The sequence below is a fragment of the Alosa pseudoharengus genome, unplaced genomic scaffold (assembly GCF_046254945.1).
Source record: "Alosa pseudoharengus isolate Yale_2024_CS ecotype anadromous, Long Island Sound unplaced genomic scaffold, YU_APseudo_1.1 YU_APseudo_1.1_scf_26, whole genome shotgun sequence".
NCBI lineage: Eukaryota > Metazoa > Chordata > Actinopteri > Clupeiformes > Clupeidae > Alosa > Alosa pseudoharengus.
In genome coordinates this window covers 1,258,164-1,285,930 of record NW_027468701.1, presented here as the reverse complement: position 1 = coordinate 1,285,930, position 27,767 = coordinate 1,258,164, and the positions used below count along the sequence as shown (strand labels likewise).

The 27,767-nt window shown below is 40.4% G+C and overlaps 1 protein-coding gene across 6 annotated transcripts in view; it reads right to left on the bottom strand.

Moving 5' to 3' along the window:
* LOC143099259 (inactive carboxypeptidase-like protein X2) overlaps positions 1-27,767 on the bottom strand; it is a 386,609-nt gene that overhangs the window by 117,244 nt on the left and 241,598 nt on the right. For 5 of the 6 annotated variants that reach the window (XM_076262346.1, XM_076262343.1, XM_076262345.1 and 2 more), the window contains one exon: positions 19,544-19,723. The exons of the other annotated variant lie outside the window; for it this stretch is intronic. In XM_076262346.1, the coding sequence (XP_076118461.1) occupies positions 19,544-19,723 (180 nt within the window). The remainder of the gene's footprint in view (positions 1-19,543; positions 19,724-27,767) is intronic. 6 annotated transcript variants of the gene reach the window in all.

Genomic DNA, 27,767 nt, shown 5'->3' with positions numbered 1-27,767 from the left:
ACAATAAAATGAAGGGCTTTCCTGAAAGAGTACACCTGAAAACTTTTGGATATTCTGGGGCAATTAGACATTTATAGAGAAGAACAGTAATGGATGAAATATAAATATGATAGACTTAATGATGAAGGAAAAATAGTAAACAAAGAAGTTCCCCTATATGTCATAGAGTGTGTCGGCATTCTGATTCTTGGCAACTAATGAGTGTGAATGTTAATTGTCTGATGTCATTCAGGTGCTGTTCAATAGTGTGAATCTTCAATAACCAATAGCATGTGCATCTTGAGCCTAAAGCTCTAGCAGGATTCGAACTCTCAACCTAACAAACACCAGCACTAGGCATTATCCCACTCAGCCACTGACAATCATACACATTGAGCAGTCACATTCAAATGGTGAAAATGTGTGTTGGCAAACACACAACATCAAGAAAATTCCTAGCATACATTTGACAATAGAATTAAGGGCTTTATAAAAAAGAGTACATATCTGAAAATGTGCACTGTTAATGGTATCCACCTAATGATGGTTGTATGGTTGTTATCCAAGAAAAAAAAAATTACTCATATAGGAATATAGGTGATATAGGAGAAATGGGCTGAGAGGTCGAACTTTATTGGCCTATATCTCTGAAATGGAACAACGTATCCAAATTCTTTTGATAACTTTTGTGAGGCTTTGTCTAAACATTGTCTGTGAGAATTTTGGTGAAGATTTGATAATTTTTGAAGCCTGTGAAACTTTTTATGATGTTTGGCTTTTCTCTGAAATTGTGGCAAAAGTAAACATTTTTAGAGCATAAGACCAGGGTGAAAAAGATGCATCTGAATGTAGAGATTAATATGATGAAAGAATTTTGAGTCTAGGTGAATCTGGTAAGGAGAAATAAGCGTTTTTGACAAGAGCGCCACCTTTGGGTGCAGTACCCCAAATTTGGGTTATGGGTAGTGGGGGGTACTGGTAACAATACTTGAAAATGTCAAGTTTCTAGGACTTACGGTTTATAGGAATATAGGTGATCTAGGAAAAAAGGCCTAAGTGGTCTAACTTTATTGGCCTATATCTCTGAAATGGAACAAAATATCAAAATTCTGAGCGATAACTTTTGTGAGGCTTGGTCTAAACATTGTCTGTGAGAATTTTGGTGAAGATTCGATTATTTTTGAAGAGTGTGAAACTTTTTATAATGTTTGGCTTTTCCATGAAATTGTGGAAAAAGTAAACATTTGTAGACCATAAGACCAGGGCCAAAAAGATGCATCTGAGTTTAGAGATTAATATTCTGAAAGAATTTTGAGTCTAGGTGAATCTGGTAAGGAGAAATAAGCATAATTAACTTTTTTTTTCAATAGCGCCACCTTTGGGTGCAGTACCCCAAATTTTGGGTTATGGGTAGAGGGGGGTACTGGTAACCATACCTGAAAATTTCAAGAGTTTTGGAGTTACGGTTTAGGCTGCAGTATGACTTTTACAGAATTTTGGCCAAAAAATGAACGGTACAGAAACAATAGGGTTCCTGCAGCTACGCTGCTCGGACCCCTAATAATAATAAGAAATCATAGAAACACAATGGGTGCCTTCGCAGCTTCGCTGCTTGGCCCCCAATAAATATAGCTGCAAGCAGCAATGAGGGGGACAAGCAGTATAGGCCGGAGTAGCCACGGCGACAAGATAGAACTCAGCAGACACACTTACACTTTCACACTTTCAACAAGTGTCACATCAAAACATGGCTGATTTTGTAGGGCTGAAACAGGGCTGAGTATTGCCACCACCTAAGCCAGCCAGCCCCACACCTAATCACCCCAGCCCGTCCCACCCAGTCCTGCCCCGCCCCGCCCTTGCACACACGCACGCATTAGAATAAACTGGATGGAACATGTTGTCATCAGTTTCACATCAAAAATAAAAGATCAATAAAACACATCAGCAACTACAGATCAAAATGCAATATTGCTAATTGCAGCACCCCCTACAGGTCAAAGGTCACCAACGTTTTTGAGCGTCCTCCTAATGGGGTCATGAATCCATGTAGTAAGTTTGGTTATGATACATGGCAGGGTTGCTGAGATATGAACTCACTTCCTGTTTGGCGGCTTCGCCACTAATTTCGATTGGCTGTTACGGGCGAATGCTTTTGTCAATTGTTCCAGAAAGCAATATATTGATAGGTTATGGTCTGAAGATGGTCTCTGCCAATTTTGGTGAGGATCCGCTGAAATTTGTGACCTGCGAAAACTTGTACGTGTTTTTGATTAAATCCAATATGGCGGCCGAATCAATTACGATGACATCACAAGTTGGCTTGGGTCGGCCTAAGGACCTCCAACAGTATTACCAGACACCACTAGTGTGTTTTAATTCTAAGCACAACAGCAGCTACAGGCCAAAAGGCATGTTTCTAAATTACAGCGCCCCCTAGAGGTCAAAGGTCACCAGATTTCTTGAGCGTCCCCCTGATTGGGTCCTGAGTCCATGTGCAAAGTTTGGTTATGATAGATTAATGGGTTGCTGAGATATGAGCTCACTTCCTGTTTGGCGGCTTCGCTGCAAATTTTGATTGGCAGTTATGGGCAAACGGTTTTAGTTCCGAAGACGAAAAGGAGTATCTTTTGTGAGGCTTAGTCTGAAGATCATGTGTGTCAGGTTTGGTGTCGATTGGACAAAATTTGTGACCTGTGATAACTTTTTAGTGTTTTTGATTAAATCCAATATGGCGGCCAAATCAATTACGATGACATCACAAGTTGGCTTGGGTCGGCCTAAGGACCTCCAACAGTATTACCAGACACCACTAGTGCGTTTTAATTCTAAGCACAACAGCAGCTACAGGCCAAAAGGCATGTTTCTAAATTACAGCGCCCCCTAGAGGTCAAAGGTCACCAGATTTCTTGAGCGTCCCCCTGATTGGGTCCTGAGTCCATGTGCAAAGTTTGGTTATGATAGATTAATGGGTTGCTGAGATATGAGCTCACTTCCTGTTTGGCGGCTTCGCTGCAAATTTTGATTGGCAGTTATGGGCAAACGGTTTTAGTTCCGAAGACGAAAAGGAGTATCTTTTGTGAGGCTTAGTCTGAAGATCGATCATGTGTGTCAGGTTTGGTGTCGATTGGACAAAATTTGTGACCTGTGATAACTTTTTAGTGTTTTTGATTAAATCCAATATGGCGGCCAAATCAATTACGATGACATCACAAGTTGGCTTGGGTCGGCCTAAGGACCTCCAACAGTATTACCAGACACCACTAGTGCGTTTTAATTCTAAGCACAACAGCAGCTACAGGCCAAAAGGCATGTTTCTAAATTACAGCGCCCCCTAGAGGTCAAAGGTCACCAGATTTCTTGAGCGTCCCCCTGATTGGGTCCTGAGTCCATGTACAAAGGTTGGTTATGATAGATCAATGGGTTGCTGAGATATGAGCTCACTTCCTGTTTGGCGGCTTCGCCGCAATATTTGATTGGCTGTTACGTGCGAACGGTTTTAGTTCCGAAGACGAAAAGGAGTATCTTTTGTGAGGCTTGGTCTGAAGATCATGTGTGTCAAGTTTGGTGGCGATCGGACAAAATTTGTGACCTGTGAAAACTTTGTAGTGTTTTTGATTAAATCCAAAATGGCGGAAAATCCATCATGGCGGAAAATGACGTCATAGGGTGCGTTGAACTCGGCTTGGTCCAAGGATTCCAACGATATCTCATTTTTGACAATCGGCCATACGGGTCAAAAGTTACGTGCGTGAACGCATGTCCAACTTTGGCCTGTTGGTGGCGCTAGAGTGCTCAAGGTGCCGGTATGAAACTTGGTGAAATTATTCATGAGACTGTCCTCAATCAGTGTGCCAAATTTCACAACTTTTCACCAGACGGTTCTATGGGCTGCCATAGACTTCCATGGCGGAATAATAATAATAAGAACAAAGAGAAACACAATGGGTGCCTTCGCAGCTTCGCTGCTTGGCCCCCAATAATAAGAAATCATAGAAACACAATGGGTGCCTTCGCAGCTTCGCTGCTTGGCCCCCAATAAGAAAAGATAGAAACACAATGGGTGCCTTCGCAGCTTCGCTGCTTGGCCCCCAATGATGTGAGTACCTGAGTATTCTTGCACAGAGCTGCACAGCCACATCCACATGCCCCACTACAAAATATTCCACTTTTTTGACATTGCCTGGTACTGCACTGCACTGACTTCCACTTTCCTTGCATCCACATATCGTCAGCTCCAAGCACCTGGCCTGTACAGGTTCTTTGGTTAAAAGGTGGGGGACAAGCATTCCATCCTTCATGTGCCAACCACAACTGGTTGGTAAGGGCAACTGTGGATGGGTCACTTGTGACTCATGGTGGTAAAGTATCCAAATTGGCTTTCATTTTCCAAAACAGGGCACAACATCATGGATTGAAGTGCTGGTCGTTTTTGGATCATACAGTGGCCTACTGGTTAGCACTTCGGACTTGTGACCGGAGGGTTGCCAGTTCGAACCCCGACCAGTAGGCATGGCTGAAGTGCCCTTGAGCAAGGCACCTAACCCCTCACTGCTCCCTGAGCGGCGCTGTTGTTGCAGGCAGCTCACTGCGCCGGGATTAGTGTGTGGTTCACCTCACTGTGTGTTCACTGTGTGCTGAGTGTGTTTCACTAATTCACGGATTGGGATAAATGCAGAGACCAAATTTCCCTCACGGGATCAAAAGAGTATATATACTTATACTTATAGAATAGCTGGACTTGGTACTTCATCCTCACCAAAGTTGTAGAGAAGATGAAGGCACAACCTCATGATCCCACAACCAAAGGGTATGAGAGGCTCATCATTCAGTGCAGTGACACAGATGTACTGTTGTTGCATCTTGTGTTTGCAACCTGCTGAGCCCAGAAATTTGGATGAAAGCAGGAACTGCCAAGAAACCACGCTACATTAAAGTGCATGATATTAAAATGTCAAATGAGATTCTGGATGGTCTGTTGGCATTTCATGCCATCACTGGATGTGACACTACCAGTCAGTTCACTGGAATAGGAAAAAGGATGGCGTGGAAAGTGTTCCAGCAGTGCCCTCATCTTCTCCACAACTTTGGTGGAGCTATTCTATCCTCAGCAGAACAGTTTGTCTGCAAACTGTATGATCGATCCAAAAACAAACAGCACTTCAATCCATGATGTTCGCTGTGCCCTGTTTTTGAAAGTGAAAGCCAATGTGGATACTTTACCACCAACTCAGTGGAAACAGTCACCAGTGACCCATCCACAGTTGCCCTTACCAACCAGTTGTGATTGGCACATGAAGGATGGAATGCTTGTCCCCCAGCTTTTAACCAAAGAACCTGTACAGGCCAGGTGCTTGGAGCTGACTATATGTGGATGCAAGGAAAGTGGAAGTCAGTGCAGTACCAGGCAGTGTAGATGTCAAAAAAGTGGAATATTTTGTAGTGGTGCATGTGGATGTGCCTGTGCAGCTCGGTGCAAGAATACTCAGTTACTCGCATCATTATTATTGAGTTTTGCCACATTATATGCAACTACATTGTTTCATATTATTTGGCATGATATTTTTTTTCTTGTTTTGTAGATTAGATTTATTTTATGCCCTTGGATGCATGCATGTTTTGTATCGGGAAGGTATTCATTCTCAAAACGGTAAACTCTTCTTTTGTGTCCCTGACCAGGACTCAGATTGAGCACATGGACATGGTCCCTGGGTGCCTTCTGTTGGCTGCCTTCCTGAGTGTCACTGCTTGGAAAGGGAAAAACATACCTTTGCCATACAACTATTTACAACTACTATGCCATATAAAGTTATTACATTACATTACATTTGGCTGACGCATTTTTAACCAAAGCAACTAACAACATGGTTAACAGTTTAAGCTTGAACTTCCGGTGACGCCATGTCTAAGGCATAAGCCTAAAAACGGAGCTCCGTCTATTTGATTATTAAAAATCCTAACAACTGATCGAAAACTAGGCGATATAATATATTTACGTGATGTCAACATCATCTAGAGGCAGAGGTGCTGGCAAACAGCAGAACTTGACAGATAAGAATGAAAATCCGAAGCAAAACCAAAAGGGAGGAGACGATAATGCTAGTGCTAACGTTCACCACATGGAATCCAGGGTATTAGCCGAGCTACAAAAGCTACGGGCGGAAAACCGTGATGGACATGAACAGACTAAGGCCTCGCTTACAAAATTGGGGTCGTCTATGGAGGAACTGAAAACTGAAATAAGAAGGCTGGAGACAAGAACAACAGAGGCGGAAGATCGCATTAGTGCGGCAGAAGACAATGGGAAAAGGTATGAGAGAGCAATGAGATATCTGCTGCGCCGTGATATGGACTTAACAGCCAGGTGTGAAGACCTGCAGAATAGGATGAGACGCAATAATTTGAGAATATATAAGGTGCCTGAGGGGAGTGAGGGCAGAGATGTTAGGGAGTTTGCAAAGGAGTTGATACAGTCCGTCCTCGACCCAATGCCTGAAGTGAGCCTAGAAATTGAGAGAGCCCATCGGTCTTTAACAACCAAGCCGACGAGTCCCAATGCCACTCCGAGATCTCTCATCATAAGATTTGTGGACTATTCCGTGAAAGAAAAGATTCTCAGACAAGCATGGGGCCAAAAACTTGTTTTCAAAGGAGAACAGATATACTTTGACCATGACTATTCCCCAGAGTTACAAAATAAGAGAAAGCAGGTTAGAGAGGTCATCAAAAGTTTAAAAGAGAAAAACATCAAAGCTAAGTGCATCTACCCAGCACAGCTGAAAGTCTTCATGGAATCTGGTGAGAAGACCTATCCGACGCTAACAGAAGCACTCCCTACACTTCGGGAACTTAATATCCAACCTCAGATAGATGAACGGGAGCAGATGGAAGGGGAGATGGGACGTTACAGGTGGAAAAGCGCAGGAAGGAGAAATGAGAGAGATTCAGCGACGCTACCGAATGCGGATGTAAGGGCCTTCTTTGAGGAAGCAGAGTGACATTGATTACGCCGAGTTTTCTTCTACAATTTGGATATGTTAAAGACTACTACATTAGGACATTAATCGTTTTTTGCAATATTGGACGGAACTTTTGAAACGCGAGGCTGTGCAGACTGAGCTGCAATCGTTCTACGAGACGGACGACAGCAGCGCAAACACACTGAGTGTGACACCCGCGGAGGAGCGGTCACCACCCTTCGCCCAGGCAACACCAGGAGCTGGTTTGTTCAGTCTAACGACCAAACAATTTTGTCAAGTTGTTGATTACCAGCTGGGTATGTGGAAGTCTATGGTTCATAACTTTGTTCTTAGGTTAGGCTTAGGTAATTGTTCTATTTTATTTTTAATTTGCTTTTTTCACATTGAGTTAAATGCTGGGCTGTCATTATGTATATTGTGTGAAACTTTTGTGGAGATAAAAGATAGGGATAGAGATGCAGTGACATACAGGTTGAGATATGGACAGGTTAATCTGTGTTAGTTACAATGTGAAGGGTTTGGGCAATCCAATCAAGAGAAAAAAGATATTAGGTCAACTTAAGAAATTACACTGTTCTGTAGCAATGATTCAAGAGACTCATCTGTCGGAAAAAGAACACCTAAAATTAAAAAGAGAATGGGTGGACCAGGTATTTAGTTCTTCCTTTGAGAGCGGGAGAAAAAGGGGGGTGGCCATTTTACTGAACAAATCAGTCTACTTTAACCATACACAGACTATTAAAGATAAAGAAGGGAGATATGTTATGGTAATGGGAACCATTGGGGGTACAAAAGTTACTATGCTGAATCTATATGCTCCCAATGAGGATGACACACAATTTTTCAAAAATGTTGGAGCTATATTAGCGGATAAAGCAGAGGGGTTTATTTTAATAGGAGGGGACTTCAACTGTGTCCTGAAACAGAACATAGATAGACTCCCAGTAGCAGTGGGGCCTTTGTCCAAAAAATCCACTACTCTTCAGGCAATGATGTGTGAGTTGGGGTTGGTGGATGTATGGCGCCACCTACACCCTAGGGAGAAAGACTTTATGTTTATGTCTCAGGTGCATGGGAGCTATTCGAGATTAGATATGTTTTTGATATCTGGAACAGAACTCTTTAGGACTAGGAACTGCAGTATTGAACCCATCACTATATCGGACCATGCACCGGTGACTTTGGAGGTGAGGATAGGGCCTAGTAAACAGTTTAAATACTGGAGAATGAATGTTTCTTTGTTAAATGATAACTTAATTAAACAAGAAATAAAAGAAGATTTAATAGAATACATAACATTAAATGATAATGGAGCTGTATCTCCCTCTATCCTGTGGGAGGGGGCCAAAGTGGTGATGAGGGGCAAAATTATTGCAACTTCTTCAAGACTGAAAAAGCAAAGATTAGCTCAACAAGATAAATTAGAGAAAGAAATTAAGGAACTAGAGACAGAGCACAAGCTATCTAATAATCAGGAAGTATTAGTAACACTAAAGGAGACTAGACAAAAATTGGATGACCTGTTAATTTCTAAAGCAGAAGGTGCATTAAGATTTACAAAAAGAAAATATTATGAATTTGGAAATAGAGCAAGCCGTTTATTGGCTTTTCAACTCCGAAAAGAACAATCTAGTAGAATTGTTCACAAAATACAGTGCAAATATCAGGGTAAGATGCTAACGCAACCACATGATATTGCAGAGGCATTTGCTAAATATTATGAAAAGCTATATGAGGAAGAGAGGGACCCACAGATAAAAGAAAAGATGGAAATATTCTTTAACTCAATTAAAATGTCTAAATTAACATCATCTGAATCAGAAATGTTGTCTTCTCCAATTACAGACAAGGAAATTAAAGATAATATTCAAAATCTAAAAAATAATAAATCACCAGGGGTGGACGGATTTCCAGGAGAATATTATAAAACATTTATAAATGAATTAACACCATTATTGCTCAGAGTGTATAACTATGCACTTAAAGAAGGGGACCCACCTGGCTCATGGTCAGAAGCAATAATTAGTGTAATCCATAAAGACAATAAAGATCCAACACAATGCAAATCCTATCGCCCAATTAGTCTCCTATGTGTAGACCTTAAGATATTAACCTCAATAATAGAAGACCCAAACAGGATTTCGCTACCTGGGTGTTATGCTCACTTCAAGGGCCGAGCAACTATTTACAGCAAATTATAATAAATTGATAAAAGAAATCAATGTAGACATAAGGATATGTTACCGCTTTCACTGTTTGGTAGGGTAGAGACAGTGAGAATGAATGTACTACCAAGGCTACTTTTCCTCTTTCAGTCCTTGCCTATTAAGGTTCCACAGTCCACATTTAAGTTGCTTGAAAAGCGTTTATCAAAATGTATCTGGCAAAATAGAAGACCAAGAATAAGATTGAAAATATTAATGGCAAGTAAGGAGAAAGGAGGTTTGGGTCTACCCAATTTCAAATTGTACTACTGGGCAGCCCAACTCAGAGCAATGGTAGCTTGGGTAGCCAGAGATGAAGAGATCGAATGGGTGTCTATTGAAAGAAAGTCCTTATCAGGAATATCATTAAATACTCTGCCATTTCTTAGTCAGCAGTCTCAAAAAAAAATTAAAATAAGCAACATATATATTAAACACACACTCCGAGTGTGGAATATAGTCCAAAAGCATCTAAGAGGAGGGGTGGCTTTGTCACTGGCCATACCCATATTGGGAAATATAGAGTTTCTCCCATCTATAGTTGACAGTCTATAGAAGATGGTCTGAAAGTGGGTTAAAAATAATGAATCAGCTATTTGAAGGAAATGTATTCAAATCATTTTCACAACTCCAGGATCAATTTAGTTTACCCCAAAGCGATCTCTACAGATATCTGCAAATCAGACACTACATCACAAAACACACTGACTGGGACATTATCAAGCAAGGCCCCACTAATATTGAAATGCATTTCATACATATATTACAACTCCTAACAACAAAACATCAAGTAGTCAGAAGCAATAATTAGTGTAATCCATAAAGACAATAAAGATCCAACACAATGCAAATCCTATCGCCCAATTAGTCTCCTATGTGTAGACCTTAAGATATTAACCTCAATAATAGCAAAGAGGATACAGAAATATATATATAAACTTGTGAAACCAGATCAGACAGGATTTATTAACAACAGACAAGGAGTAGACAACATTAGAAGAGCCCTTAATTTACAGGAAATTGCAGCCAAAAGAAATGCCCCGTCAGTGCTTCTCAGCCTTGATGCTGAGAAGGCATTTGATAGGGTTGACTGGCTCTTCCTCCAACAGACCCTTAGATGTATGGGCTTTAATGATACATTTATTAAGTGGATTCAAATGTTCTATAGCAATCCTAGATCCAGAGTTAGAGTAAATGGACACTGTTCCAAATTTTTTCCACTGGGAAGGGGAACCAGACAGGGAGACTCTCTATCCCCCTCTCTGTTTGCACTAAGCATTGAACCATTAGCGGAGTTGATTAGGACCAATCCATTCATTCAAGGTATATGTGATGAAGGAAAAGTTCAACATAAGATAGCGCTATTTGCTGACGACATTTTATTATTTCTAGAGAACCCTAGTACCTCTATCCCAGCACTACTGAATAGCCTTAGCGAGTACAGTGCTGTCTCAGGCTACAAAGTCAATACAGACAAATCTGAAGCCATGATGATAGCAGGGGATTGGCCCTCCCAGCTAGATGATAGGGTCTCTTTTAGAAGACCCAAACAGGGATTTCGCTACCTGGGTGTTATGCTCACTTCAAGGGCCGAGCAACTATTTACAGCAAATTATAATAAATTGATAAAAGAAATCAATGTAGACATAAGCAGATGGGATATGTTACCGCTTTCACTGTTTGGTAGGGTAGAGACAGTGAGAATGAATGTACTACCAAGGCTACTTTTCCTCTTTCAGTCCTTGCCTATTAAGGTTCCACAGTCCACATTTAAGTTGCTTGAAAAGCGTTTATCAAAATTTATCTGGCAAAATAGAAGACCAAGAATAAGATTGAAAATATTAATGGCAAGTAAGGAGAAAGGAGGTTTGGGTCTACCCAATTTCAAATTGTACTACTGGGCAGCCCAACTCAGAGCAATGGTAGCTTGGGTAGCCAGAGTTGAAAAGATCGAATGGGTGTCTATTGAAAGAAAGTCCTTATCAGGAATATCATTAAATACTCTGCCATTTCTTAGTCAGCAGTCTCAAAAAATTTTTTAAATAAGCAACATATATATTAAACACACACTCCGAGTGTGGAATATAGTCCAAAAGCATCTAAGAGGAGGGGTGGCTTTGTCACGGGCCATACCCATATTGGGAAATATAGAGTTTCTCCCATCTATAGTTGACAGAGTCTATAGAAGATGGTCTGAAAGTGGGTTAAAAATAATGAATCAGCTATTTGAAGGAAATGTATTCAAATCATTTTCACAACTCCAGGATCAATTTAGTTTACCCCAAAGCGATCTCTACAGATATCTGCAAATCAGACACTACATCACAAAACACACTGACTGGGACATTATCAAGCAAGGCCCCACTAATATTGAAATGCATTTCATACATATATTACAACTCCTAACAACAAAACATCAAGTATCTCTCATCTATAAAAAGCTAATGGCTGACACATCTGATAACACTCTACATATCAAAGGGGAATGGGAAATGGAGCTTAATGTCACTATAGAGGATGATAAGTGGGAGGATATATGCTCTGAATGTCATAAGGGGATTGGGAGACAACTGTGGAAGGAATTTGATGGGAAAGTAAAGATGAGGTTTTTTAGGACCCCTTTAAAAGTCAGTGTTTTTAATAACAAATGTAATAACAAGTGTTGGAGAGATTGTGGGATGGTTGGAGACCATACCCATATATTCTGGGATTGCCCCAAAATACAGATATTCTGGAGAAACATTAAAGACGAATTGGAAAAAATTATGGGTATTAATTTACCTCTGGACCCTGTGTTGTTCTTATTGGACAACATGGCAGAACAAAATTTGACCAAAGACCAATGTTATATTTTACATATCCTTCTGATGACCGCTAGGAAAATGATAACCATTCACTGGATGCAGCCCGACCCTCCCACAATATCTGAATGGATACAGAAAATTAAACATGTCCAAATGATGGAAAATATGACTGCCATTCTACAGCTGAAACTGCCTTTATTTATAAGGAGATGGACTTTTGTTACTCTATACATGGATTGAAAGTGAACAGATAATTGAAAGATGATTGATAGATATGCCCAGGTAATTTATAAATATTATGTGATCCACGATCAAGGTCTTATTTGTCAGTCTAGCTGATTGTATATTTGTCTGTTTTTTTTTTTTTTTTTTTTTTTCCTTTTTATTTAAAAAAAAAATATATATATATTTTTATATATATCATTAGTATTATATCTTAGTTTTGTTGTTGTTGTTGTTGTTGTTGTTGCCCTTAGTGTATTGTGTGGTTATGTTTGCCTGTAAGTTATGTACTGGCAATAAAGTAAAAAAAAAAAAAACAGTTTAAGCTTTATGAAGCAATTCTCTCAACACTTATAGGACCATTTTAAAAAGCTCTAGTACAACTAGAATTGCGGTTCCGAGGAACTGCAAGAGTGGGTTTGATCAGTGGCACGGAACTCGGCCTCATCCAAGGATTCCAACGGTACCTCATTTATGAAAATCGGGCACACGGATCAAAAGTTGTCTGCATTAACGCAACATCCAATAAGCTAAAACGCATAAATAACATGGTTGCTATGCTGGTTGCTATGGTGGTCGCTAGGTTGACATTACAGGGGTGGTTTCTAGGTTGTTGCTAGGGTAATTAGTTAGTTGCTAGTAAGCCATCTTAAGCTGACTGCATAAAGTGATTATTTTAAGAGATACATTTTCAAACCAGAACTGTGTATAGGTCATGGTTAAAAACGTATCAGAATCTCAGAAATAATCACGTAATGCAGCCAGTTTAAGATTTTTTAAGAAGTCAGATTTTTTAAAGGCAATCAAATTTCTGCTGACTCTCTTCTGGCTGCGGTTAAAGGCCAGCGCCTCCTGAGAGGCCTGAAGGGTCAGTTCTGAGGTTGTTGGCTGCTGGAACCGAAAAAAGGACTGCATTTTCTTAAAAGACAATGTGACTGAAGTGCGGGCAAAGTTTGCACAGAAATGTACGATTTTTCCCACCCTCATCGACCTCGTCATAAAACTTGTTTAAATGATCACACGACGCCTCCTTGCTGCTTTGTTGTCTACATCAGCATTTCTCAAACTTCTTTGACCTGAGGCCCAGTCAAGGCATACTTTGGGGTCATAGGGCCCACCTACATGAACCCACCCCCTCCTCCCAACCCCTATCAAATTGTAATGATATCACAATTATTATTTTTATACTATATTGCCTACATGCACTTCAAAACAGTCAATGTTTAAAGTGCTAAGATTGTTTACAAAAGTTTGTGAAAGCATGCACATCAGAGTACTGCTTTACTAATGTAAAATATAATTAGGCCTACACTAGTTTCATTGTTTTTGCATTGTTGCATGATTGATATGCTATTTAATTACATTTCATTTGAATGCCTGAATGTAAGAATTCAGGAAACACAATACCAGCTTTTAACATTTCTGTTGTTAGTTTATGTAAATCACATAACACATGAACTGTTTACATACTACTGATAGCCCATTACTGTACACAATAATACTGTGCCCATTCATTAACATATATTAAACATCAGGCGTCTTGTTTACACATTTAAACCATATTTGCACTTCGAATTTCGCTTCCAAACTGTAATAACTACATCTACAAAGTCTAAAGAAGATAACCATGTAGTCTGTTCATAGATAAGATCAATTTTGACAGAACTACAGACTTCGTGAAAGTAGCCTAGTAGTCCTACATAAAAGGCTCCATATTCACTTCATTGCAAAATCGCGGTTGGTCTGTTTACACACTAAAACCATATTTACACTTCGAAATTCGCTTCCAAATTGTAGTAACTACATCTACGAAGTCTAAGGAAGATAACCTTGTAGTCTGTTCAACGATAAGATACATTTTGACAGAACTACAGACCTCGTAAAAGTAGTACCTAAAATTAGTGTGATAAATGGCCATCACGTAGCCTAAAGCATATAGCACTAGCATATGACAACAGCAAATAGCTAACGTTTACGTTAGCCTAACTTACTTATCGTTGACGTTGACCCGACACGTTTATAAGTTAGACCATAGACTGATAAGGACGTCCATCAAAATTCCGTGTGTATCCTGTGTATCTTTCGTGCTGCTATCCTGTTGCCTTTTCCCTGTTGTTCCGGCAACAAGGTTTTTACGCGATATTTGCCACATCCCAGAGAGTTGTTGTTTGGTGGGTCAGGTGACGAGCCGTCGAATCACAGCACAGCACCCAGAATGCATTGCAACACACCGTCTAGAAGGGACTCATCGTTAGGTCGGCTTTAAATAGCATACAGAACCTATAGTAATATAACGTTGTCTGTAAGCTCCACAGATCGTGGCAGGACAATTGAATTGAGTGTGGACTTCTTGCCGGGCAATAATGAGTAACTTAACTTGAATAGTGATGCGTGGATGTGCATAGTGTCTGTATGAATGCGTGTTTCTCAATGTAATAATCTAAACAACTGTACACATGACTGTGTTTGAATGAAGCTAGCTGGGCATAGAACTGGGCTGAATGGATTGGGGAAATACTTTATTTATTTATTTTTTTAATGACCTATATGAACATGGTTTGGCTTTAAAAAAAAGAGGAGACAGCGCTTCGCGCTGTCTCCTCTTTTTTTACATGACCTTGAACTGGGCTGAATGGATTTGGAAAATATATATATATTTTTTTTAATGACCTGTATCAACATGGTTTGGCTTTAAAAAAAAGATGAGACAGCGCTTCGCGCTGTCTCATCTTTTTTTACATTACCTTTACACTTAGTGCTGGCAAGGCATTGAACTGGGCTTCATTCGAGGATTCCAACGGTACCTCATTCATGAAAATCGGACATACTGGTCAAAAGTTACATGCACACACCTTCATATACACAGACAGCCCAGCCCAGCCCATTAGAGCTCTGCCAGGTGGCTTAGAACTCTTCCAGGTGCAAGCTTAAGCAATTAGAGCTGTGATGTCACAATCGAAATTTGAATTCTGAACATTCCGCCATTCATTTCAATGGGTCCAAAAAACGCAGAAAAACGGGAATACCGCGAAAACGACAAGGGCCAGCGACACGAAATTAACAAGCAAGTTACACCGGTTCGGGCCTGAATTTTTGGAGTTCGAACTGCGTCGATAGCTCAAACGGTCTAGGAGCAGTAGTTCGGCCAAAAAGTGGGTGAACAGGAATAATAAATAAATAAAGTAAACTTAAGAAGAACAATAGTGGTCTTGCTGGATCAAACCCACTAATAAGAATAAGTGCATTAGTGAGTGCTGTTTTTTAAACAATCGAGAGTCAGTTCTAGTCAGGTGGAAAGTGCTAGGATCAGCAAGACTAGTTATTACTACTAACTAGTTACTAACCCCTTACCCTAAAGAAGTGAGAGAGCAGTTATGTTAGGATGGAATTAATAACTATAGTGATATGTCAATTAAAAATAATTTGTGTTACAACCTGGTACATTAATGAAGTCAAATAGCACCATAGACCACCATCTACAGTTCTACGTTGCTGCCTTGACATTAAAGAATTACAACTTGTGCAGCATTGCATTGTCTCTCCCTACAAGCTTTAAAACTTGGCTTGACTCATTCCCATAGATAGGGGTACTGATTGATAGAGGTTTTGGGGTACTATGTTATGTTTCCAAGCTGATATTCACTTTGAAAATGGGTTCTTTTTAGATGAAGATTGTTTTTTTTCATGTTCTATTTCTGTTCTCTTACACTGTACAATACATGTTCATTCTGACACTTCTGCAGACAGCCCATGAGTGTTGGCTTTCATTTGATACCATTTCTATGTATATGGTCCTTGTGGTTGTGGAGATATTCAACATTTAGTGTTGGTATGTCATGTTAAGCAGGAAACCAACAAATTGGCCTGAAATTGCTTAAAGTCATACACACACAAAAAAAAATCAGCTTGACAACCACCCTAATGATCATGCTTGCACATAAATTTGATTATATTGCACATTTGCCCAAAATTACAGTAGGTAACAATGGAAGAAAATGAAAGCACTTTGGGGGAAAATCCGCTTTTACCACTTATAAGAATATAGTGTTAAAATGGACAAAAAACATTTTCTAAGCTGACAACCTGGCTAGAACACATGTTAAGGGGTTACATATTAATACTGGATAGGTTGTATGCTTGTACCAAAAAGTGTCCGACAAAGTTTTAGTATCAGTTTTGGCCCCCTGACTACAGCTCTAATTATGAAAAGCCAAGTGGATTGTATGTGACTTGTCTGTTCTGAAAACCTATAACCCTTATGAAAAACAATTCAAATACCTGTTATTTTCATTTTTGGATTAGACTAGCCAGTCTCTATGCTGTTTTCATGGACAGCAAGACCCACTTCATTCATTGTTTTAAATAACGTTGTTTGTTGCACACGCCATCTCCAGTGGTTCACTTTTATGGAGGCCTTACATTGTACGATTTTGGTCTGTTTTCACAGTCGGCGACTAAATTTCCAAAGTCGGACAGAAATCATGGGAGTTGTACTGGAATTGCGGTGCACTCCCGTCAACTAGATCATTAAATGTAAGGTGCCAATCTTAGCGGTTTTAAGTCAGTCGGAGTCAGTCCTTTTCTAGTTTTGCCGTTACGACAATATCAAACATGTTTGATATTATTGCAAGTCTTTCTAGTCGTGGCTCATGCAAATAGGGACGTGAACTATAAAAACCAATAGTGACCTCTCTCCAACACCAAACAGGAAGGGGCAAAGTAGGCGACAGCTGTAGCCTATATGATTATTTGTTATTCTTATACATATTTAGTCGGCTCTTCCATGTGACAGAACAACTCTATATCGGTTAGAGATGCCACGCATGAAACAATGCTACAGAAACACAAAAATACGACATTTGAGTTTAGTAGGCTATCATTTCAGTTCCTGTTTATCTATTGCACGATGGGTAATAATTTAAAGGAATCTAGTTGCAGTCTTGGAAATAGTGACCCTGCAAGATCCCTAGTCATTGCAAAATCATAGTCTGTGACTTAAAACTCTACTCCTTGTCTTTAGATGTGAGAGGGTCTGAGACTGTAGTCTTTCAAAAATCTTTTCCAAATCTTTGCAAATTTTTCCAAAGTTTGTCAGTGTAAGGAGGGCTTTACTTGCGCAGCAGACGTGCAGATTGGATGAGCGCTGACACCACTACCCCCTAATTGCATGTCTCTTTATTTGATAACACTAAATTAAGAAATATCTTCTAATCAGGAATATGTTTAGGCTAGTTTATTTTTCTTTCGGTCCGCGGTTCCATAGGCTACCATTCAATTGCAGCACATTATCCGCGGACTAGCAATCTCCTCGTCGAGGAGGCCCTATAAGCCTGCAGATCATAGACAGAGAAAGCATGCTCTGGGAACAGAGCACAGTTGCCGGCCTAGTGTAACCATGGGTAGGCCTATGTCTACAAGGAAAATGTCTTAGTGAGTTTCGGGGGTGGCCGCAACCCCACTTCCAACGTCACTGACTGCCTGATAGGTGAAGAGAACAAGAAATGGAGAAACATCAACACAGTGCCTTGGTAGGCCTAATGTTATTAGGTTGAATTTTGTAGTTAGGCTACCTCAAATGTAACAGCCTCGTTTCTATGCAGGCCAGGCAATACTAGCCTACTTTGAAAAGTAGTATTGCCGTGGCAATACTGGTGACGGCGGCCATGTCCTGAAGTAGCCTAAAGCATGTAGGCTAATGATTCCTAAAACATATAGGAAGTCCATTCTGTGGCTATTGCAATTTGGATATATCGTGTTAACTGTAACCCAGCCTTTTGTGACACATAGAAAATACTTTTTAATGAACCTGACGTGTTCTTCATTCTCTGATTCTAAAAATGTCATTGTTGAGTCATTAAAACTTAATACAAAGTGGTTTTGAGCCATATTAAATTGCTGAGCTGCAGCATTGCGTGTTCGTAGACTGTGCGCTCCTCCTCCGTCTACTGACAGCCAGGGCATATACATTTATTCTACGGCTGCAAACGGGATTCACTCGCATTTAACCAAATATTTCTTTATTAGGGCAGGGCAGGCATATTTCTGGCTATTAAATTATTTCTAAACCAGTCTGCTAAAGTCTGTAGTGAAGTCTGTGTAGGGTTTTCCAGGCTCCATTTCTTTTTATGAGACACCCTGCTCACCAGAGCCATCTGGCGGTTGTTTGGGTTGTTGCAGCGTCACTGGAGAAATACAAATTAAAGTTGCGTGATCCCGCGTGAGGTCACCTGCGAATCTTGAGTGAAGCTGGCCAATTTGAAGTAATGCCCACTGTATCACTTTTAGCAGTTTTTATTCTTCATCTTATGTCAAGTTCAGCCAGCTTGCTTTCTATGCGCTGTCCGTGCAAACAAACTAGCGCTTGTCTGAGTTCGTTCTTGACTAGCGCTTGTCTGAGTTTGTTCTTGACTACGGTTGTTAGGGACCTGAAACCGGTCTATACTAGAGGTGGACGAAGTGCACAATTCCTTTACTTAATTCCTTTACTTAAGTTAAAGTATAGATACACCTTGTCAAATAAACAAGTGAAAGTTGCTAAGTCAGATTTTTACTTAAAGGAGAAATCTGCCCGATTTTTTCATGGATCTTGATCGCTACACTGCAAAAAAAAACACTTATCTAATACAATCTAACCAAGTGTTATTAATCTTATATCAAGATAAAAAAATCTAGGCGGTATTGTTTTAAGTATAAAGATACTTACCTTGCACTTTCTCGACTTCATTTAAGAAGAGTTTAACTTTTAAGAGGTTTCATCCTGAAAACAAGCACATTTGTTTGCCAGTGCATTAAGGAAATTTGTCCTAAGAACAAGCAGCACTGGCTGCCAGTGCAGTGCGTTAAGTAAATTTGTCTTGATAAGATTCCTTAAAATAAGTCAAAGTCTTCTTACAGTCAAAATTATCTTTCAAGAGATCACAAGGTAAGTGTCTTCATACTTGAAATAATACCAAATAGATTTTTTTTATCTTAATATAAGACTAATAACGCTTGGTTAGATTTTATTTTTTGCAGTGTAGACATCGCTGAATACTGTCGATAGGAAAAATAATGACAAAAATAGGTGCTACCGAACTGGAGTAGCTGCAGCTAATGGCCAGTACTCCCATTGACCTACAATGCTAGGTCTGGGGGCATAATCTAAAGTCCTTACGTGACAAAACGATGCATTTTCTACTTATTACCTGTGAAGAAACCATTTGAATTCAAAGTTTAGAGTATAGTAAAGTAAGCAGTAAGCAGTAGAATATAATAGGGCATAAAGGCAGGGAATACTCAGGGTAAACTAAAAGTATTGCTAGTGGGACAGGTTTATTACTTATTAGATTGTGCTGATGTATCACTCGTGACTAACCGTGCCATTTTTAGACTGGTACCACTCAGGAATGGGCACATGGTGGTTCAGAACCTTACGAGGGACCAAGTTTCGGATTTCAGCCTCCCACAGGATGGAATTCAGATCTGGGAAATTGTGATGAATGTCAAAGCCATCATGACTCCAGCGTCCAAGAGACCAGCCCCCCAACTCTGATCCCTAAGGGATAAGATAAAATAGGTGTGTTCAAATTTGAAAACATAGGCGAATGTTTGCAAACATTTTTCAGTTTGCCTTGAGTTCTTGCAAACAGTCTGCGGAGGTAGTTCTCCGCGAACATATAGTGAACCTGGACATGAGCTTGATGAAGGTAAACATGCTATTACAATGGAATGTTAACATCAAATCGTTCAAATTTAACTGTTCAAAGAAAACATATTCACCATGAATGTTTGCCACTGTTTGCCAAATTTGAATGCACCTCATATTTGCCAGCCGTCATTCTACAATATGTCAGGTAAAACATCAAGATGCCCAATCAATATTTGCTAAATATTCTGCAACATTTACTGAAAATAAGTGAAAACCTTTATATATATTTTTTTTTCCTTTTGTAAGATCCTGGGCTGTTATATCTGTGATGACTTCCTGATTTATGTGATTTATTAATGTTATGATAACAGCACTGTCTTCCACAATTTCACAACACATTGAAACTTACTTTCTCAACAGTGAGTTTTTAAAGGACAATTCCGGCGCAAAATGAACCTAATGGTTAATAACACCGAGTTCGAACGTTCGCTGGGATTTATTTTCATGCTAGTCGAATGTGACCAGTTTTATTGCAAACCGCTAACCTTCGGGGCACACGTACAGTAAAAAGAAATCGCTATTTCTCAAAATAGCACCACACTTACACAGTAGCATAATGAGGGTCTCTACATGTAAACCAAAGCATTGAGAACTTTGTAAGTGTACAGGCAGTTTATCAAAAAGAAACACATTACCGTCCACATCTGGTTAGGGTTGCCAACTTCCTCAACCCCAAATGAGGGACACTTCACTTCCAATGCGGGACCCCCCCCCCCCCAAAAAAAAAAAAAAAAAAAAAATATATATATATATATATACATACATACAATTCAAATGGTAATAATGACAAAGTAATTTTGTTTTTATTTTATACACTTCTTAAGAAATACTACCGATTTGATGCTGATGGTGCACTGTCACTTTAAGAGCATTGTCTACACGGTAGGCCTATTCATAATATTTTGCCAGCTCCATTCAAATATAGCCTATGGCTAGTCGTCCACAAACTCTAACATTGTTTGTGCCACATTTATTAACAATGATAAGTATATTAAGTTGTTATAAACAACCTTCATTCCTGTGGAAATAGAAGCATGTAATGATGCTAGCTTGATATTTTCTGTTTGCAATTAAAAGTGAATTATGAACCGATATCCACCTAGCTATCTGAGTGGAAAGTGTTTCAATTGGCAATTGGCATTCATGTAAATGCTTAGTTTAAGGAAAACGGATTAAGACTTCAAGACTCACCAATTCAATTCCATTACAGAAAGGCAAAGACCACTCTTCATATTCTATCACAGTCCAAATCACAGTGCCTGCAGCCTATGTCAAAGTGCCCTCACATTTTATAAATAGTCAGTAGTGTGAACCGGATAACTCCCCAATCTCCTCGCGTTGTTTTCGTTGTTCTCATGATTTCCTTTTAAAAGTTTCTTATATTAAAAAGGTGAAATCAATTACCAACAATGACAAGCCAGCTGGAAACTTCCACCCTCTCTCCCTCTCGTTCCCAATTAAAACGAGTAGCATAACGTTCAAGTTAGATCTGGTGCATAGGCTAATGGAGACTGAGAGGACCCAAAAAGTATCATCGTTATGTAAGATGCTGTTGCTGCCTTTTGACATTGTAATCAAGAGTGAAAAGCAGTTTGCAGTAAAGCTTCTCTTGGTAAATTGTGGTGCCCCTCTGTCCCTTGGTGTCGTGCACACAGTGCGAGATGCGCGTGGTTGCGGCGGCACTGGACACTTTGTGCACTTACAGTAGCCTAGTTACAGTAACAAGGCCGCTGAGCTGTGACTGAAAATCGGGACTGGAGCTGTCCCTGACGGGACAAATCAAAATCACCCAAAACACGGGATGTCCCGCACAATTCGGGACGGTTGGCAACCTTACATCTGGTTCACATACAGGCAGGCGATGTGAACTACAATCAAACGTAATTTGCTCAATATAGGCCTATCAGAAATAATAGCTCCGATGTAACATAACTTGTCTAGTGTACTTACTTAGTGGATGTCCATCTGGTCCCTCTGGTATGGATCGCCGCCTCCAATTTCTTTTCGGTACATGGAAAAAAGTTTCAACTACAGCCCTGTTTATCAATGAGGGGAAATCTTCAGACTCTACAAAACACTGCGTCTCTTGAGTGTCGCGACGCAACAGGTCCCACTCCATGCAACACAGGCACTCCTCTTCGGTGGCCATAGCTTCACAATGTCCGCAGGTACACCACCAGTTTCTAGAAGTGCGAGGCTGTGTGCGGCATTGACTACAGGTAGCTCTCTCTCATAGCCCTTTCACGGAGCTCCCGCAGCTCTTCGTCGATATATTCCGGCTCGAAAAGATGAGGACGTCCATCAAACCGAAAGGGTTCATCCTCGATGTCTTCAAATTCGTTCAAATAACCTGTCATCTCTTATGTCTCCTGTTGCGTTCAGTGCTTCTCTTATGCGCTCAGTGCTTTCTTTCGGCAACAACGTTTCACGTGAGATTCACTTCACATCCCAGAGTTCTGTTTTCCCACGGCGCCTGCCTGGATGTGAACCAGACGTGAATGGTAATGTTTTTCTTTTTAATAAACTGCCTGTACACTTACAAAGTTCTCAATGCTTCGGTTTACATGTAGAGACCCTCATTATGCTACCGTGTAAGTGTGGTGCTATTTTGAGCCTTGTTAGTGGTATAGAAATAGCAATTGCTTTTTACTGCCCCGTCTACCCCGAAGGCTAGTGTTAAACGCTAATTAGCGGTTTGCAATAAAACTGGTCACATTCGACTAGCATGAAAACAAATCCCAGCGAACGGTCGAACTCGGTACACATGTGTTATTTACCCCTAGGTTCATTTTGTGCCGGAATTGTCCTTTAAATTATGAATCAAGTATGTCTTGACTATTTATAAACAAACCTCAGAGCAAAAGGGACATTTCATTAAGTCAATTTTTTGTTAGGCTATGTGATGACACACCATTAATGCTACACAGAAGGGTATACCATGATCAGACAAAATAAATGCTATAATGGCTGTGCGTTGACATTACAGCCCTGTTGAAAAAAAACAGCCTGACCAGCTAAAGGTGGTTTGCTGGTTGACCAGCTTGATGACCAGCTTGTTTGACCACCCTTTGATGGTTGACCAGCTAGACCAGCAAATCTCTTGCGAAAACATACCTTCAGCTCGTTTACCCAGTTTACAATGGTGATCCAACTGGTTTTGCTTGTCGTACCACCTCAAGCTCATCATTTTAGTTGGTGTTGCTGGTCTACATTGCTGGTTTAACTGGTCATGCCAGCTTATGTTGGTCATTCTAGCAAACCAGCACGACCATCTTACACCAACAATGTCAATCTTAGCAAGCTGGTCACCAGCATGACCATCTTACACCAGCTGTATCCAACATGACAGGCTGGTCACACCAGCATGACCAGCTTCCTCAGTTGGTCACGCCAACATGTCCAGCTGGTGGCCCAACCAGCTACACCAGCAAAGACCAGCAGGAGCTGAAAAAAAATCAGCAAAGACCAGCTAAAACCAGCTATCAGCATAAGCTGGTTTCTAGCTGTTTTTTTCAGCAGGAAGAACTCATCTTTTATGTGAAAAGTATAACCGTGTAAAAAAAAGTTTAACAGTGTAAAAAGAAGTAGTTCAGAAAACAATTTCATAGGTAGGTGATGTTGAGAATTAGTTTTTTCAGCCTTGACTCTGTATCTCTCATTTTGGACTTGAAAAACTTTGGACTCGGTATTGCCTTGGACTCAAACCTCTTTTGACTCGGTCTCAACTAGTCCTGGTCTTGGACTTGTCTTGGACTCGACAAAGACGGTCTTGACTACAGCCCTGGACAATACCAATTAGAAGCCACACCTTAGTGAGCTTAATGACTACAGGCCTGTGGCTCTAACATCACATGTGATGAAGACAATGGAGCGACTCCAGGTATGCTCAGACCCCAGGTACGCCATGCACTAGACCCGTTACAGTTTGCATACCAGGAGAAAGTGGCCGTGGACAATGCCATCACTTATCTTCTACACAGGACACATTCTCACCTAGACAAGGGGAAAAGTGCTGTGAGAATCATGTTCTTTGCTTTCTCAAGTGCTTTTAACACCATCCAACCCCTCAGACTGGGAGACAAACTCTTGCAGATGGGTGTGGACACTCAACTGGTAACCTGGATTACAGATTACCTGACCGAGCGACCACAGTTCGTCAGACTGAAGAACTGTCTCTCTGATACTGTGATCAGCAGCACCGGAGCGCCACAGGGAACTGTGCTCTCTCCAGTCCTGTTCACCCTGTACACATCTGACTTCTGCTACAACACCGAGTCATGCCACATGCAGAAGTTTTCTGACGATACTGCAATTGTGGGGTGTATCAGGGACGAGCAGGAGGAGGAGTACAGGAGCCTGGTGGAGGACTTTGTGCAATGGTGCAAACTCAATCACCTTCAACTCAGGCTGGTAAGGAAAGCTGGCTCTGTAGTGGGAGCTGAACTGGAGTGCATCACTTCAATATCTGACAAAAGGACCCTGAACAAACTGATAAACATTTTGGACAATGAGTGTCATCCACTCCACAGCACTATTGTAAAGCAGAAGAGCCTGATCAGCTGGAGACTTCGCTCACTGCCTTGCACAACAGACAGACTGAGGAAGTCATTTGTCCCCAGGGCCATTGCACTGTTCAATGCTTCACTTAAGGGAAGAGGAGAGATAGACTTCTCCGCATAGTCTGTCTGCCTCTCCACCCTCTCCATGTTTGGGTACTGTCTGTCCACTAGCCACTTTTTACCACTGTATTACTGCCTCAATGTTTGCGTGCTATATTAGCACATATGCATAACCCCTACCTCCATGCCACAGCCGGATTGTGGCCACACTTAAATACCTTTTCTTAATATAGTTATATTAAGATATATAGATATAGTTTTTTCTATAGTTTTTTTTTTTATATATTACCTTGCCTACTCTCTTATACTGTATGTCCATATTTATTTTATGCTGGTCTCTAGACTTTGTTCTTCCACTGTTGGACTTACTCATTTGCACCATCACCATGACACTCACTCACACAGAGCACCTTACCTTACTATGCACAGAAAATCACAGGCTCAGTCCCTGCCTCAGTCATTGCAAGCGCCTCTTGATTAATCAGCCACTATGTGGATACTGTTTTTAGAATTGATTTAGATTATAATTTGTATTTTAGTATATTCTTTATCTTCTGCTGTCCTTATTGCTTAGTTGTGTTTTTTATATTATATACTTTTAATTACTTTTTTCTGCTGTTAGTGAATGTGTGTGTGATGTTTGTATGCTACTGAGACCTTGAATTTCCCCTTGGGGATCAATAAAGTATATATCTATCTATTTCTGTATCAGTTTTCTATGCATTTACTTTTCATGGATATGTTCATTGTGTAAAGTTTCATTTTGATAGGAGTTAAAAAAAAATAGCCCCATTGAGGTGCATTGTTGCCTGGCCTTATTGGCACACATCTCGGATTGATGAGAATTTAACATATTTCCTCAACTAGGATTTCTTAGGACTTTTAGTATGTTGTTCTGGAAACCTCATATAAATGATTTATGCTGGAAAATATATTTTACAATTAGTCGGTCGTAAAACGCTACTTTGCCTGGACTACTATGCACAGTGCATGATGCGTCTGGTGGTGATCACTAATCAGGCAACTTTTTAAAACTGAAAATTTTCGCCTACAAGCTCCTCACGTTCCATCTTTAGCTAACTCCATAGACAATAAAATAAACAATCTTGTTGCTTCAGGTTTTGCGGCCTCTGTTACATGACATCAGCCCCCCACAAAGGAAATATGTAAACACAATGTGTTTTGCGTTAATATTTCATAACGTGTTATTATGAATTTGTGTTACAGTGGGCATCGCTTTCAAATGGCCACTTCAGTCGCGCATTACGAGGCGTGAATCTGCGTGAAGCTTTAGTACCACTTTCAGCCACTGTGCGTCGCTCTGCCACTGTACATCGCTCTGTCAGTAGCCTGACTGCTGCCCCTTCTGAAAAAGCAGGAGGCTAGGCTACCTTTAAACGTAATTGTTACCGAGAGGAATCCCAGCCTACGAATTCAATAACAAAATAAATGGTAATTAAACATTACCTCGATTAAGGCTACTTGGGTATGGCTTAAGGCTTGACTACACGGTGGTAGCGAAAATTGAAATCTGCTTTTGATAGCCTACCGGTGCCGCTCCACAAAACGAAAAAAATATCTTAATTTGCTGTCTATGTTATTGTCAGTGTTGGGGGTAACGCAACTACGCAAATCAAAACAGTGTCTTAATTTGCCCTACTTCTTGACTGCAATGTAGTCAATTGACTGCTTGACATGTCATTTTTATTTTTCTGTACAATAAACAAATACATCTGCTTTATGCCACAGAATTACATTCATATTTGGCTGACTGCAGACGCGCCACTTCCCTCCCCATATTCCAAGATTAAGATAGTAGCCTATACAAAAAGCACTTCATACCATCATAAAAAATCGTTAAAACGAATAGCTATTTGCAATTTGACAAAACACTGGTCCTCATTTTGCGAATGCGAGGGCGATATGAGCCTGTTGCATTTAGTTAGATGTCCGAGTCACACATAATGTTTGAAAACCACTGGCTCGTAATCACAATAATTTAACACACGACAGTTGGATAGCCTACTTCATTATGTCCCCATGCCTACATTTTTGTGAGTAGCCTAGCATAGAGATCGTTAAAAACAATAAAGTATGGCTCTCCGTTTGGGACATCGAAAACTTATATTTTCAATAGACTACCGTCGAAGATGCTGACTTGCAAAAGCCTCGGGATAACACGTTATCTCCACTATCATCAGTCATGCCCCTTGATCAAAGTAGGGAATGAAATAAAAGTTTGAGAACCGCTGGCTTAACAAGTTCCCTGCAGTCCAGAACACAGAATCTGTTGCAATATTCTGATGATCGGCGATGATATCGGCAAATGTTTGTTTTCCAAAGTAAGAATTTCACTTCACCATGCACCTTCGACAATGAATATAGCTCATTACACTTGTTACTGTTAAACGTAGGCCTACCTGGTATCATTACAAAGATTATTCTGTGTCCTAAAACTGGCATATTTTATGGCATTGTGTCATGTAAGTTCGTTGCAAAATCTAGAGAAATGTGTGAGGTGGTCAGCGGGGGACAATTGAGACACACATTGGATTGTGTTATTACTTGAACATTCCACACTATCCACAGCTGTGGTAGGCCTATCAGGGGCAGGAGGATTACTGTTAGCGCAGGCTTTATATAAAATTCTTCAACAGAAGGCCTCAAATGTTGTCTTGTTTGTGGAGCGCTTTGCTTCGCTTCTGTAATCTCGGCTTCATTGAAAATGAAGGCTTCCCTCAATGACCCTCCGAGAATAAATAAAGGTTGAATGAATGAATGCAGGCTTGCCCAAAATAAAGGCCTGTGGTTTGCGCAGCCTACAGTAAATAACAGACCCGCCAGAATGTGCGTTATGATGCTTTTTTACGAGCAAGATGTTTTTGGTACCCTACGCACACTGCATGTTCTTAAATAACAATGATCATCAGTAATATTCGACCATTAATTTGGGTAAATGGGCAAGCGTGACCACCTTGATTGGCTGATGATTGTAACGCGGGCATGATTCCAAACACCTCCCTTAAGATGATGAGTGACAGGTGACAGGTCTCAGAATGCGTGCGCTACATAAGGACGGAAGATGATGAATAACTGGGGCCGTAGGCTATTCACAAAGGCTTTTATCTTACTACTAGGAGTAGGCTACTCCTAAATCGCACTTAACGATTTTAACTTGGAGTTTTCTCTTAAAGGCACACTATGCAGGTTTTTTAGCTTAATATGCAAGTTTTTTAGCTTAATGTAGGCTACCTTCATTTACCAGCTTCAGA